Source organism: Neoarius graeffei, chromosome 28 (genome assembly GCF_027579695.1).
Source record: "Neoarius graeffei isolate fNeoGra1 chromosome 28, fNeoGra1.pri, whole genome shotgun sequence".
Taxonomy (NCBI): Eukaryota; Metazoa; Chordata; class Actinopteri; order Siluriformes; family Ariidae; genus Neoarius; species Neoarius graeffei.
In genome coordinates, this window is record NC_083596.1 from 50,948,808 (window position 1) to 50,962,450 (window position 13,643).

Consider the following 13,643-nt stretch of genomic DNA (forward strand, 5'->3'; position numbering starts at 1 on the left):
TGAAACCTGTCCGCCGTGGACGCGTGGGTTCATTGTTCCTTCAGCAGTGCTCGCGACCTTCAGTACTGTTGCGCTTTTTTATAAACCCACATTCAATATGTTGTGTATATTCTGCCATTTTTATTCCACACTGTAACATATTTCTGAGTGAAATTGAATATTTGGCCAGATATTTGGGGGGGTTTTGACCGTTTTGTAAAAAGCGGCTGTAAACAAACCTGGAGTCAGATCTCGAGCTTATCCTCTTCCTGGATCAGTGAGCACATCGAAGGGATGTTTTTTTCTTTGAGTGACAGAAATACTTTTTTTTTCTTGTGAGCTCCAGACATCACTTTAACATATTTGGTCATGATGAAGTTCCTGAGCCTTTTCACTCTGAAATGTCACACTGCAGCCAATCAGAAGGCCTCGTTTAGAAGCATTTAAACCTCGACTGTTTTTAATTGGTCTGGTTGTAAAAAAAAAAAAACAATGAATAAAAGTGTTTTTTGACTGATATAATGGACACTCAGATGCTGAGGTCAGTCTTCTCTCTGTCTAGCCGATGTTTCTGGCTAACACTCCCTCTGAGAGCCAATCAGATGACTCCTCTTATGTGCCCATGGCGTCTCCACCAATCAGCTCCTCCAGCACTGAAGTTGACGGCTACATACCTATGAGCCCAACTACGCTTCCTGTTTCACTGTTAACCAATGGGAAACCAGAACCACCTCTTCCTCCAGCCCCCGATATGGAGCCTCCTCCAATCAACCGCAGTCTGAAGCCGAGGAGGCGGGGTAAGACCTCGACTCAACTCAGAGTTACATTTTGAGATTCAGCAAATGTTTACAAATTGTCTCCATGCCAGGATGTGTTTGGTTTGTTCTAATGGTTTCCATTAAACATTGATCCAAGATCTAATGGTTTCCATTCAATGTTCCCCAATCAGAATCTAATGGTTTCCATTAAACATTTTCTCCCATCTACTCTACTGCACCTTGTTGTTTTTTCCCCAAACAGGTTCTACTAGTTTTTAAAAATAGTGACTTGTTTGTAACGACACCAATCTCTGCACGACTCTTGTCCCTGTAGAAAAACTTCCTCATTATCCCGAGTCAGCAAAATCTAAAGGCCAAAACATCATAAAAATGTGATGCTGTAGAAGATCATCAGCCTTCAACAGCGTTGTGTTTAATGTCTTCAAACTGTTCCTTTAAATCCTGAACATTACCTTCATCATTCTTTAAAAGGACTGTTGTTTATTATCCTATTATTTCCTATTTATTTTTGTTACTGTAGTGAAACCGCCACCCCTCGATTTGTCCACCATTAGCGAATGCCCCACCCACCTCCCTCTAATTCGCACCATGACGGAACCGAGGTGAGCAGTAAACTACAGACTGTACAGTGTAATTAGTAATAAAGTGTAAACTAATCCATAAAAATGACATTGTAAAGCTTTAATCATTAATGAGAAAATCTACTGTGCGTTATAAAATATTCATATGTCATCTTTCTGTGTATCTAGTGTCTCACCTCGGTGTGTTCCATGGGATAGGGGGCGGGGCTTAAACGGCACTGAACAGGAAGGGAATGACACGCCTACGGTACCGCTTTCCTGCTTCACTCATTATCTGTATAATTAATGGCATTAAATGTGTGTAAAGTGAGAGAATGAAAATGTGTGTTGTTGTTGTTGTGTGTACAGTCCACCCCTTGGTGCCGGAGCTCTCAGCTGGATTACCTGTCGCTGGATTTTAATTCTGCCTCCGCCTCACCTGTCCAAAAGGTAATCATAAGTATAACAGTGGAAAGAGAAAATACATCAGTTCTTACTGGAAATTAATCAAAAACTCATTCTCATCTCATTATCTGTAGCCGCTTTATCCTGTTCTACAGGGTCGCAGGCGAGCTGGATCCTATCCCAGCTGACTACGGGCGAAAGGCGGGGTACACCCTGGACAAGTCGCCAGGTCATCACAGGGCTGACACATAGACACAGACAACCATTCACACTCACAGTCACACCTACGCTCAATTTAGAGTCACCAGTTAACCTAACCTGCATGTCTTTGGACTGTGGGGGAAACCGGAGCACCCGGAGGAAACCCACGGGGAGAACATGCAAACTCCACACAGAAAGGCCCTCGCCGTCCACGGGGCTCGAACCCGGACCTTCTTGCTGTGAGGCGACAGCGCTAACCACTACACCACCGTGCCGCCCTGAATCAAAAACTATTTGAGGAAATACATAATACTGGTACAAAAAAAAATTGATTAGGTTTACACAATTGAAAAAGATTACGAAAGAAAGCCGACTTCCTTTAGTATTTCAGGTCTCACGGTGGAGAAGTTGGGATTTTAAAAAGATTAGGACTCAATATTTGTAAATTGTGGACTTTTGCATGTCTGTGTTTATGACGTCGTGCTTTCACGGCACTGTATGTTTGATGTAATGACGTTTCTGAGATGTTTTTGTTTCCAGAAACCTCTGCTGGATGAACAGCGTGTGGACTACGTGAAGGTGGACGAGAAGAAGACACAGGCGCTGCAGAACACCAGGACAGAGTGGAAGGACAGCCGGCAGCCGAAAGTGTGAAGGAAATAAAACCCTGTAAAATTGTTGTACAATCGGAAAACGAGATCATCGTGCAGTGTAAAGAAAAACGCTTGCACTTGACACTTGATCTGCCCTTCGAGTCCAATTCGAGGGCGAGAGTACTGAAGGAAACACTGAAGGAAAAAAATAATCACACCTCTTCAGGTTCAGGTACAAAATCGGTTCACTGTGAAAGGTCAAAGTTCAGAGCATTCAGAATTTCGCTCCAAATGCAGAGGAGTCTCGCTGGGAAGCACAAAAAACAACGCAAGGGTCGTTCCGGCATGTTGAAGTGTCTCTAACTGTAATTTTGTGTGTTAAATATGAGGTGTGTTGTACTGCTGATTGTTGGTACACGATTATTTCTTTAATCGGATCTACATCACCGTCACGACTGTGTCAGTTCTGATGGGTGTACGATTGTAAATGTTGTGTTCTTTCTCTTCTGTGATTGAGATTTTGCAAAACAGGGTAAAAAAAAAAAAAAATCATGTTCAAATGGTTCAACCAGTCGAGTCAAAACTGTCCGAGTCAACTGACAAGAAACGGTTTTACTTCATTTCATGACGTTCCCTCTCGTTATTTTCTGTCATATAAACCCAGAAACATGTGTCTGATCAGCCGAAAGCAGTCAAACTTGATCCAATCAGGAGCGCGTGTGTTCACAGAGTCGAGATTTGGTCATTAAGACAGTCAGAGAAACACTAAAAATGACACGTCTAAATTTTTTAAAAGTTGAACTGAAATTCAAATTTTTTTTTTTTACAGTTTCTTCACACTGTTGTGAATGTTTCTGTCATCAGCAAACGACGAATTATTGAAACAAATAATAAGAAAAAAATGTTTGAACCTTTGAGGAGACAGCTACTGATCGTGGACTTGGGGGTTTTGTCTGTATTTCACTGTGACGTCGTCGTGACTGAATAAAACATTCAACGTTTTGACAAAAAGCACAAATACGAGTATATCCTGGATTACTGTCACTGTGATTTCATCAGCATCACGCCAAAAGCTTTATGTTTGTCAAACGGAAGCAAAGTCTTCAACAGTGTGTGTGTGTGTGTGTGTGTTTGTGTTGTGCATGTTTCAACAACTACCATTCCGACTGTGCGCTATATATTTCAAAATCAGATTATTTTTCAAATTAAAAAAAGACTGACCTCAAATAAATAAATAAATAAATAAATGTCTGAATGTGTGCCTCTTATTTTCATTGGAAGCCACTGGTTTTATTAAGCTGTTGTTGTAAGAGCTAAATTATAATGGAGTAGCTGTAAGCCGGAGTTATGGCAATGATATTACAGTCAGGTGTCGTTTATAGAACTTAGAAAAAAGTTACAGCAAAAACTCAGCTCTAATCTCAGAGTAAACTGAATCACATCAGGAGCATGGGAGTCCATTACAGGACTGATAATTAAATATAAGTGAAGTTAGATTTAACAATTATTCACTGATATTCACTGAGCCTGAGTCAGATAATTGTTTTAGTATAAAGATTTTTTTTTTTAATCGTATTTAAAGAATTTATTTCGGTCTTCAAAAGCAGCGTGTAAGTGTAATAACTTTGCGGCGCAGACTTGTCACTGATCTACGCCGAGTCACATAAAACACTTTGTTTTGAAATTGATAAAATAAATCACAATTCCGCTTCCCTTTGAATAGTTTTAGACCAAACTTCTTACCATCTTTAGTGCTTTTAGGAACAGCATTTTCTTTCATAATCTGTACTTACAGTGACGACGCCATTGGAGCCATTTTGCCGAGTCGCTTGAGGTGATTACTGAGAAATAGTCTGAACCTCTCGACCAATCAGTGCATGCAATTTCTTATAATCACCTGTGTATTTATACTAAAAGTTATTCTAATTGGTCATCATTAAAAGAACAGTTACAGGTCTGATAAGTTATAAGTGATGCATCCATCCAGCCAACATCTATAGCCGCTTTATCCTGTTCTACAGGGTCGCAGGCAAGCTGGATCCTATCCCAGCTGACTACGGGTGAAAGGCGGGGTTCACCCTGGACAAGTCGCCAGGTCATCACAGGGCTGCACATAGACACAGACAACCATTCACACTCACATTCACACCTACGCTCAATTTAGAGTCACCAGTTAACCTAACCTGCATGTCTTTGGACTGTGGGGGAAACCGGAGCACCCGGAGGAAACCCACGCGGACACGGGGAGAACATGCAAACTCCGCACAGAAAGGCCCTCGCCGGCCACGGGGCTCGAACCCGGACCTTCTTGCTGTGAGGCGACAGTGCTAACCACTACACCACCGTGCCACGCATAATTGATGCAAATTAAATTAATAAAAGTTATGTATGCAACTTAAAATAGTTACAGTAAGAGTAACTGTAGTTTACATCACATCTCAGAGAAGAGTTCAAGCAGAAAAGCTGACAAGCGCCAACCTGGAAAACATCAAACTAAAACCATCAGTGCTGTCTTTCTCTTCAGCAGGTTTGGGTTGATGTTGGTTTTCTAAAACCAGATACAACCCCGATTCCAAAAAAGTTGGGACAAAATACAAATTGTAAATAAAAATGGAATGCAATAATTTACAAATCTCAAAAACTGATATTGTATTCACAATAGAACATAGACAACATATCAAATGTTGAAAGTGAGACATTTTGAAATTTCATGCCAAATATTGGCTCATTTGAAATTTCATGACAGCAACACATCTCAAAAAAGTTGGGACAGGGGCAATAAGAGGCTGGAAAAGTTAAAGGGACAAAAAAGGAACAGCTGGAGGACCAAATTGCAACTCATTAGGTCAATTGGCAATAGGTCATTAACATGACTGGGTATAAAAAGAGCATCTTGGAGTGGCAGCGGCTCTCAGAAGTAAAGATGGGAAGAGGATCACCAATCCCCCTAATTCTGTGCCGACAAATAGTGGAGCAATATCAGAAAGGAGTTCGACAGTGTAAAATTGCAAAGAGTTTGAACATATCATCATCTACAGTGTATAATATCATCAAAAGATTCAGAGAATCTGGAAGAATCTGTGCGTAAGGGTCAAGGCCGGAAAACCATACTGGGTGCCCGTGATCTTCGGGCCCTTAGACGGCACTGCATCACATACAGGCATGCTTCTGTATTGGAAATCACAAAATGGGCTCAGGAATATTTCCAGAGAACATTATCTGTGAACACAATTCACCGTGCCATCCGCCGTTGCCAGCTAAAACTCTATAGTTCAAAGAAGAAGCCGTATCTAAACATGATCCAGAAGCGCAGACGTCTTCTGTGGGCCAAGGCTCATTTAAAATGGACTGTGGCAAAGTGGAAAACTGTTCTGTGGTCAGACGAATCAAAATTTGAAGTTGTTTATGGAAATCAGGGACGCCGTGTCATTCGGACTAAAGAGGAGAAGGACGACCCAAGTTGTTATCAGCGCTCGGTTCAGAAGCCTGCATCTCTGATGGTATGGGGTTGCATTAGTGCGTGTGGCATGGGCAGCTTACACATCAGGAAATACACCATCAATGCTGAAAGGTATATCCAGGTTCTAGAGCAACATATGCTCCCATGCAGACGACGTCTCTTTCAGGGAAGACCTTGCATTTTCCAACATGACAATGCCAAATCACATACTGCATCAATTACAACATCATGGCTGTGTAGAAGAAGGGTCCAGGTACTGAACTGGCCAGCCTGCAGTCCAGATCTTTCACCCATAGAAAACATTTGGCGCATCATAAAACGGAAGATACGACAAAAAAGACCTAAGACAGTTGAGCAACTAGAATCCTACATTAGACAAGAATGGGTTAACATTCCTATCCCTAAACTTGAGCAACTTGTCTCCTCAGTCCCCAGATGTTTACAGACTGTTGTAAAGAGAAAAGGGGATGTCTCACAGTGGGAAACATGGCCTTGTCCCAACTTTTTTGAGATGTGTTGTCGTCATGAAATTTAAAATCACCTAATTTTTCTCTTTAAATGATGGATGATGTCACGAGCTTCAGAGCCGATCTGATTTGCGTTGACGACATCTCTGAAAATTGAGACATCTGCCATGTCTCAATTTTCAGAGATGTCGTCAACGCAAATCAGATCGGCTCTGAAGCTCGTGACATCATCCATCATCACTGCAGCCATCACGCAATCCACTGGCACCAAATAATGCAGTAAAACATGGAACACTTTGATGATATTGATGAACAGGTGACGATCGCAGGTTGGTCGGAAAAGAAACCTAAATTAGCCAATCAGCTCACTCACAAGCAGGCTTGTAGTACTCGAGTCCAGGACTCAAGTCCGACTGGTGCCCTAAGTTTCAGGACTCGTGACTTGACTTGGACTTGAGCACTGATGACTCGGACTCGTGCATTAACTGCATTCGAACTCGTAAATTGGAGACGAGCACTTGGATGGATTTTTTCTTTATTTTTTGTAACATGCCATAATAATTTGGTATAAGATATTTATATCTACATTCATTTTTGTACTAATTTTGTGCAAGAGAATGCACATTCACCTGTTCATATGTCATGTTCAGGAATAAACTAATGTTAACGGCGCTAAAATGCCTGGAGAGACGCCCCTAGGACTGTCCGCTTTGCTTATACAGACTTCTCGTGCAGTGGGAAAAAATGCACTGCTGTGTGTTTCATATGTAGAAGAACTATCGAGGAGACGACGGGGACAACCTCGAACTTCAATCATCATTTGGCAAGACTCCACCCAGAGAAGGAAGTGACACACTATGTTCATTGCCCTGTTGATAGTGGGTGGGGCTTGCTGACCGCTGAACTAGCTAGCGTTAACTGTCTCATGTTATTTGCTCTGGTGATAGTGGGCGGGGCTTACTGAGTGATGAACTAGCTAGTGTTAACTATCTCATGTTATTTGCTCTGGTGATAGTGGGCGGGGCTTGCTGAGTGATGAACTAGCTTTTTATCTGTAGCCTGTTAACTAAAATGAGGCAGTGGAGCAGGAACGTTAGTCCAACACAGTAACAGACGCTTTCGCATAAAGGCAGCAACAGACACCGTCACATGGTGCGGGTGGAGTCTTGTTCTCGGATTCGACTCGAAATTTTCTTTAATGACTCGGACTTGACCACTGGGGACGCGAGACTGGACTTGAGGTTTAGTGTCTCGACTCCAACACTGCTCACAAGCGCAAGCACGTGTGTTATCGCAGTGGGGGGGAATCACCCATGTTTCTTGCAGAAACAATGCATTTATGTTTCAAGTTATAAACTAAATTTGGTTGTCTATTTTTGCAAAAAATAAATCAATCAATTAATAAACTGTGGAGTTGTCTGTCTTTGTTGGCAAAAGTGAACAAAACAAACCTTAGTTTATTTTGAATAAAGTTGAATTTTCAGATCGTGACACTGAATTGCAGATCATAATGAGACGGAGAGTTCCATCAGGGAAATCCAACAAAAATCATCATTTTGTCTGTCTCCCCCCCCCGAACTCTTCAGTTAGTCTGTGAGTTATTTCAGTCGGTATAATTAAAGTTCAGTTAAAATAATTATGAGTGAGTAATTAAGGAATCATCAGGTGTCTGATGTTGATACGCTGTCAGAAATAGGGGTACAGGAGGAGTCCATTCCTGTCCCTCAAAGTACAGTCTACACTAATGTACCCCCTCGGGCTTGTTATTGGACCTCAGGGTAACTACTGTATGTGTACATTTTTAAGGCCGAAAAGGTACAGATATGTTCCCAATCAGGATAGAAAGGGTACAAATACTGTTAATACCTTAGAGGGTTCTGATCCAGAGACAAGCCGTTGTTCCCCGAAAAGCACAATAATGGACTTTATTTTCTGAGAGTGCATACGTTGTGCTTCTGATGTCTACAGTGACGTCGAGTCGTTTATTAAGCTTCTGATGAAGTCGTCACGCCACCATGAGGACGGGATTAAAGCCCAAACGGATTTAAAACCAACACCGAATTTAAAACACTTCAGTTTCTCACATTCAGAAGAGCATGAAAGCGTAAAGGGAGGTGGTGTTCATAACGAAGTTTATTATGAAATATTGATATCATGTCAATCAGATCACCAAATTAAAACATTAAACTGATATTTTCTTTCATAACCTAATATTATTTTCATATGGCACTTAGTACATAGGGTGCAACACAACTTCATCCACTTCTCGTTTATTTCCCACTTCAAAGTCTTTCTCTTTCTTTTTCATAAGAATAACAATAATAACAATAATAATCATAATAATAGTCCACTTCCTGTCCTTCAGCTGCTTCCAAAATCAAGAAAGAGCATCAACGTGGAAAAAATATCACATTATAATAGAATAAATAATGCTTTATATTCATACTTTTAAATATTGTGATTTGGACTAAATACTATCTTTCAAAAAAATTTAATATACCAGAAATTAAACCTTGCACAAGTCCATTTTTTGAGGAAAATTAAAAAACAAACAATCCCTAAAACGCTAACGCTAGCAGCATTAGCATAGTTAACGTTAACTTTAATAAATTGAAAAGGTCGCCTGAGAAGACACATACCTGGCTTCCACCTGGACAGGGAAGAGTGCACCTGTTTCGGGAAAATTTGGCAATCAAACTGTTTTGGCACGATATCAGAGAAAGGATTAGCAACAGAAAAATCCAGCTAGCTAATAAATAACCAACATCAGACAATCAAATTGGATCAAAGTCTGGGGTGCAGATCGATATCATCAGAAACCGATTAAAGATAAAGATTAAAAATTAGCTTATTGGATAACTCAGGTGCTAGTTTATTCGCAGAATATTAGCAGCTAACTGCCATGTTGTAGAGTTTCAAAGCAACAGTTTGGCCAAAAATAAAATGGACATCATTTTTCTCTGAACAATTTTCTCATTAGGTCACGACATCAGTCCGTGTGTGGTAACTTGCACAATGCTAACATTTTAGCTACAAGTAATAAGCAATTGTTAGCCATGTTAGCATCAGATGTGTCACAAAACTACAGCAAACTTCAAACTAAACGTGTCTCGGCTAAACAAAGTGGAAAATTGTGTCAATTTCACTTTTGGCTAAACGTTAACTTCAACATTAGCTTGCTAATGTCATTGTTCGTCCCAGATTGTATTTAACAACTGGAAAAAAATATACGTCGAGTAGTAATGAGTCCAAACTGTGAGAGTGGGCTTGTGTTAGAACCTCAGAGATGTTTCGGTGCTTCATCAGTTTCACTCTACAATGAAAAAAAATCATCCGCGATTGTAAAAACCGGGGACCGGGGCAATATTAACCATCAACATGGATGTGTTGGAGATCTTGAATTATTCGCAAAATTCCGAATTGTACATACGTCCAGTTTTATCCGGGAATGATTTTCACTTTGGCTTAAACAGGTCTTGCGTGGAAGAAACATTTTAGCATAAATTAACACGAGTCATTTCTGAGTTATTAGAGGGATACTCAGTATACTGAGATTTTTCACATTTGTGGACAGAGTTGTCATGGTAACTGTCACGCTAGTCGTAATGTCACGTTATTTTATTTCACGATTTCACGTAGCGTAGCTAGCACACAGATACCAGTTGGTCCTGTTAAGATGGAATTCAACATCACAGTCAAATAAACGTACAAAAAAAACAAAGGAAGTCAAAAAAAAAAGACTGTGTGGCGTAATCCAGACTGAGAGGCTTCTTCAGCTCCACTGCGCTGCTACTGGTGACTTGTTATATCGTTAAGTTTTAGTCAAAATACTGCGACGTTGCTGTCATTTTCTGTGCAGTAACCATGACAACCGCACATATAAACTGATAAAACTGATGAAGAAGAAACATCTTGGTGCTTCGACTCACTGCTCCGAGGCCCGAGAACCTTCACATGGAGAAAAATATAGATTTTTTCAGTTGTTCAGTACAAAAATGTCTTTCTTTCTAATGACTTTGACCCGTAAGAATATAAAATACCTGTAATTGGACCGTTTCGTATTTTCATGCAGAACTAAAAGAATGCAACACACGGAGAAACTCGCGCACACACACAGAAGAAGGGAAAAAAACATATCCAAAGAGATACTGCAGGATCAACCGGGTTGAAGCTGTGAGGAGAAGAAAGGAGAGACGGAGAGAGAGAGAGAGACAGAAATGCCCCGATTAGTCACAGTGCACGGAGGAACACCAGGGCGGCGCTAGAGAGCGGAGAGTCGTTAGTGCTTTATCAGCTGTGTGTGTGTGTTTCTTTTTTTTTCTTCTTTGAAATGTGGAAATGATTCTTCATTTGTTTGAAGAGGAAAGGAAACAAAACATCAAAAATCCCATCGGATGAAGCAACGTAGGGCTTGTGGTTCGGTTTCCAAAAGGATGCACAAGTGTGTATAACCATTACAGTGTGTGTGTGTGTGTGTGTTTCTCCAGTGTGTAATATGTCATGTGCGTATAATTCAGTGCAGCCAATCTGGCAGGGGGCGCTGTAACCCAGTACAGCTTCTTCTCTCCAGCTGCACGTGTGTGTGTGTGTGTGTTGAGTCTCTCCTCCTAAAAAAAAAATTAGGATAGTGCTTCTTCTTCTTCTTCTTTTTTTATGTTTGATTGTTGCAGAAAATCGCCGCGGTCCACGTTTTTTCGCTCAGTGGTGATTTTTTTCGTCGGGTAGTGCGTCTTCTTTTACATTAAATTAAATTGTTTTTTGTTGTTTTTTTTTTTTTGTTGGTGGTCGCTGTGGCTGAACGATCGCTTTCACTCCGTGGTTATTTCTTAAAGGGCGCTAAGCGGCTGATGTTGTGCCAGAAAGGTGACGTGCTGCGTTTGGGTTCGTACTCGTATCCATCCGGGAGGAGGAAGTGACCCGGGTTCACAGGATCGAGAGGGGGAGGATAGGAGGGCGGAGCCGACCGTCCCACACCTGAGAACACACACACACACACACACGATCAAGAGATGTAGGAACATTCAGTGTCAGTCGTCAGAATACAAATAAAAATAATTAAAATTTATCCAAATGGAAACCAGACAACATTAACGTTGTGATTCTGCAGGGAATTAATTAAAACAAAGCTAAAAAAGAAGGCAGTAACGGAGTTATAAATGTTAAAGGTTTTGCATTGTCGTACCTTTCTGTTTGGTTACTCTCCTCACCGTGAGAGCCGCCTGTCGCTTCTGATACTCTGAAATCTCAAACCCTGAAGAGTCAAACGATTAAATTCAACATTAACAGGAAGTCCAGCTGTATCACCGAAAAGACATGTCTGTCGGCTCAATAATAATAATAATAATAAGCAGAAGAAGAAGAAGAAGAGACATAAAACTTGTTCTGAAGTGTAAAGTTAAAATTTTTTTTTTATAAATTATATATAATTACTACAGGTATAAGTTATATCCTATATTACTAGGACCAGCTGATTATATTTCAAGGTACTAAGTTATTATTTACAACTTAAAATGTACAAGTCATATGTACACCCACAGGCCACTTTATTAGGAACCCCCATACATCCTCCTGCTGTTCTCTGCAGTTCTGTAATCAGCCGATCCCTCCACAGCAGCACGATGCATCAAATCCCACAGATACAAATCCAGAGCTTCAGTTAACGTTCACAATGTTCAAACATCAGAACGGGAAACATTGTGATCTCACAGTGAAGTGTGACTTTCTTTCTTTCTTTCACTGTGGCAGTATGGGTGTTGGTTTGAGCCAGATGAGTGTGAGGTTTGAGTATTTCAGAAGCTGCTGATCTCCTGCTGGGGTTTTCACACACAACAGTCTGTAGAGTTTACACAGAATGGGGCGGAAAACAAAAAACACTGAGTGAGTGAGCGACAGTTCTGTGGGTGGAAACAAACGCCTGGTTGATCAGAGAGGGTCAGAGGGAAATGGACAGATTGGTTCAAGCTTTTCTTTTTTTGCCAGGAAGGATATAGTAACTCATATAATCACTCTTTACAACCGTGGTGAGCAGAAAAGCATCTCAGCATGCAACAGCAAACAGAAGAACACATTGGGTTCCACTCCTGCAGCCAAGAACAGGGATCTTAGAACCAACAACAGGTTCCTATTAAAGTGGCCGGGGGGGATATACAACCCCGATTCCAAAAAAAGTTGGGACAAAGTACAAATTGTAAATAAAAACAGAATGCAATAATTTACAAATCTCAAAAACTGATATTGTATTCACAATAGAACACAGACAACATATCAAATGTCGAAAGTGAGACATTTTGAAATTTCATGCCAAATATTGGCTCATTTGAAATTTCATGACAGCAACACATCTCAAAAAAGTTGGGACAGGGGCAATAAGAGACTGGAAAAGTTAAAGGTACAAAAAAGGAACAGCTGGAGGACCAAACTGCAACTCATTAGGTCAATTGGCAATAGGTCATTAACATGACTGGGTATAAAAAGAGCATCTTGGAGTGGCAGCGGCTCTCAGAAGTAAAGATGGGAAGAGGATCACCAATCCCCCTAATTCTGCGCCGACAAATAGTGGAGCAATATCAGAAAGGAGTTCGACAGTGTAAAATTGCAAAGAGTTTGAACATATCATCATCTACAGTGCATATCATCATCAACAGATTTAGAGAATCTGGAAGAATCTCTGTGCGTAAGGGTCAAGGCCGGAAAACCATACTGGGTGCCCGTGATCTTCGGGCCCTTAGACAGCACTGCATCACATACAGGCATGCTTCTGTATTGGAAATCACAAAATGGGCTCAGGAATATTTCCAGAGAACATTATCTGTGAACACAATTCACCGTGCCATCCGCCGTTGCCAGCTAAAACTCTATCGTTCAAAGAAGAAGCCGTATCTAAACATGATCCAGAAGCACAGACGTCTTCTCTGGGCCAAGGCTCATTTAAAATGGACTGTGGCAAAGTGGAAAACTGTTCTGTGGTCAGACGAATCAAAATTTGAAGTTCTTTATGGAAATCAGGGACGCCGTGTCATTCGGACTAAAGAGGAGAAGGACGACCCGAGTTGTTATCAGCGCTCAGTTCAGAAGCCTGCATCTCTGATGGTATGGGGTTGCATTAGTGCATGTGGCATGGGCAGCTTACACATCTGGAAAGACACCATCAATGCTAAAAGGTATATCCAGGTTCTAGAGCAACATATGCTCCCATCCAG

At 41.0% G+C, this 13,643-nt stretch overlaps 2 protein-coding genes across 5 annotated transcripts in view; one reads left to right on the forward strand and one right to left on the reverse strand.

Annotated features, from left to right (window-relative positions):
* Window positions 1-3,768, forward strand: part of gab3 (GRB2 associated binding protein 3) — a 33,098-nt gene extending 29,330 nt beyond the window's left edge. For all 3 annotated transcript variants that reach the window (XM_060913097.1, XM_060913098.1, XM_060913099.1), the window contains 5 exons: window positions 542-776; window positions 1,279-1,360; window positions 1,508-1,586; window positions 1,688-1,768; window positions 2,465-3,768. In XM_060913097.1, coding sequence (XP_060769080.1) covers window positions 542-776; window positions 1,279-1,360; window positions 1,508-1,586; window positions 1,688-1,768; window positions 2,465-2,578 — 591 coding nt within the window. In that variant the 3' untranslated portion in view covers window positions 2,579-3,768. The remainder of the gene's footprint in view (window positions 1-541; window positions 777-1,278; window positions 1,361-1,507; window positions 1,587-1,687; window positions 1,769-2,464) is intronic.
* A 4,851-nt stretch (window positions 3,769-8,619) lies between these two features.
* arhgef9a (Cdc42 guanine nucleotide exchange factor (GEF) 9a) overlaps window positions 8,620-13,643 on the reverse strand; it is a 41,255-nt gene continuing 36,231 nt past the window's right edge. For both annotated transcript variants that reach the window (XM_060912949.1, XM_060912950.1), the window contains 2 exons: window positions 11,627-11,695; window positions 8,620-11,418 (listed from right to left, as the gene is read on the reverse strand). In XM_060912949.1, coding sequence (XP_060768932.1) covers window positions 11,264-11,418; window positions 11,627-11,695 — 224 coding nt within the window. In that variant the 3' untranslated portion in view covers window positions 8,620-11,263. The remainder of the gene's footprint in view (window positions 11,419-11,626; window positions 11,696-13,643) is intronic.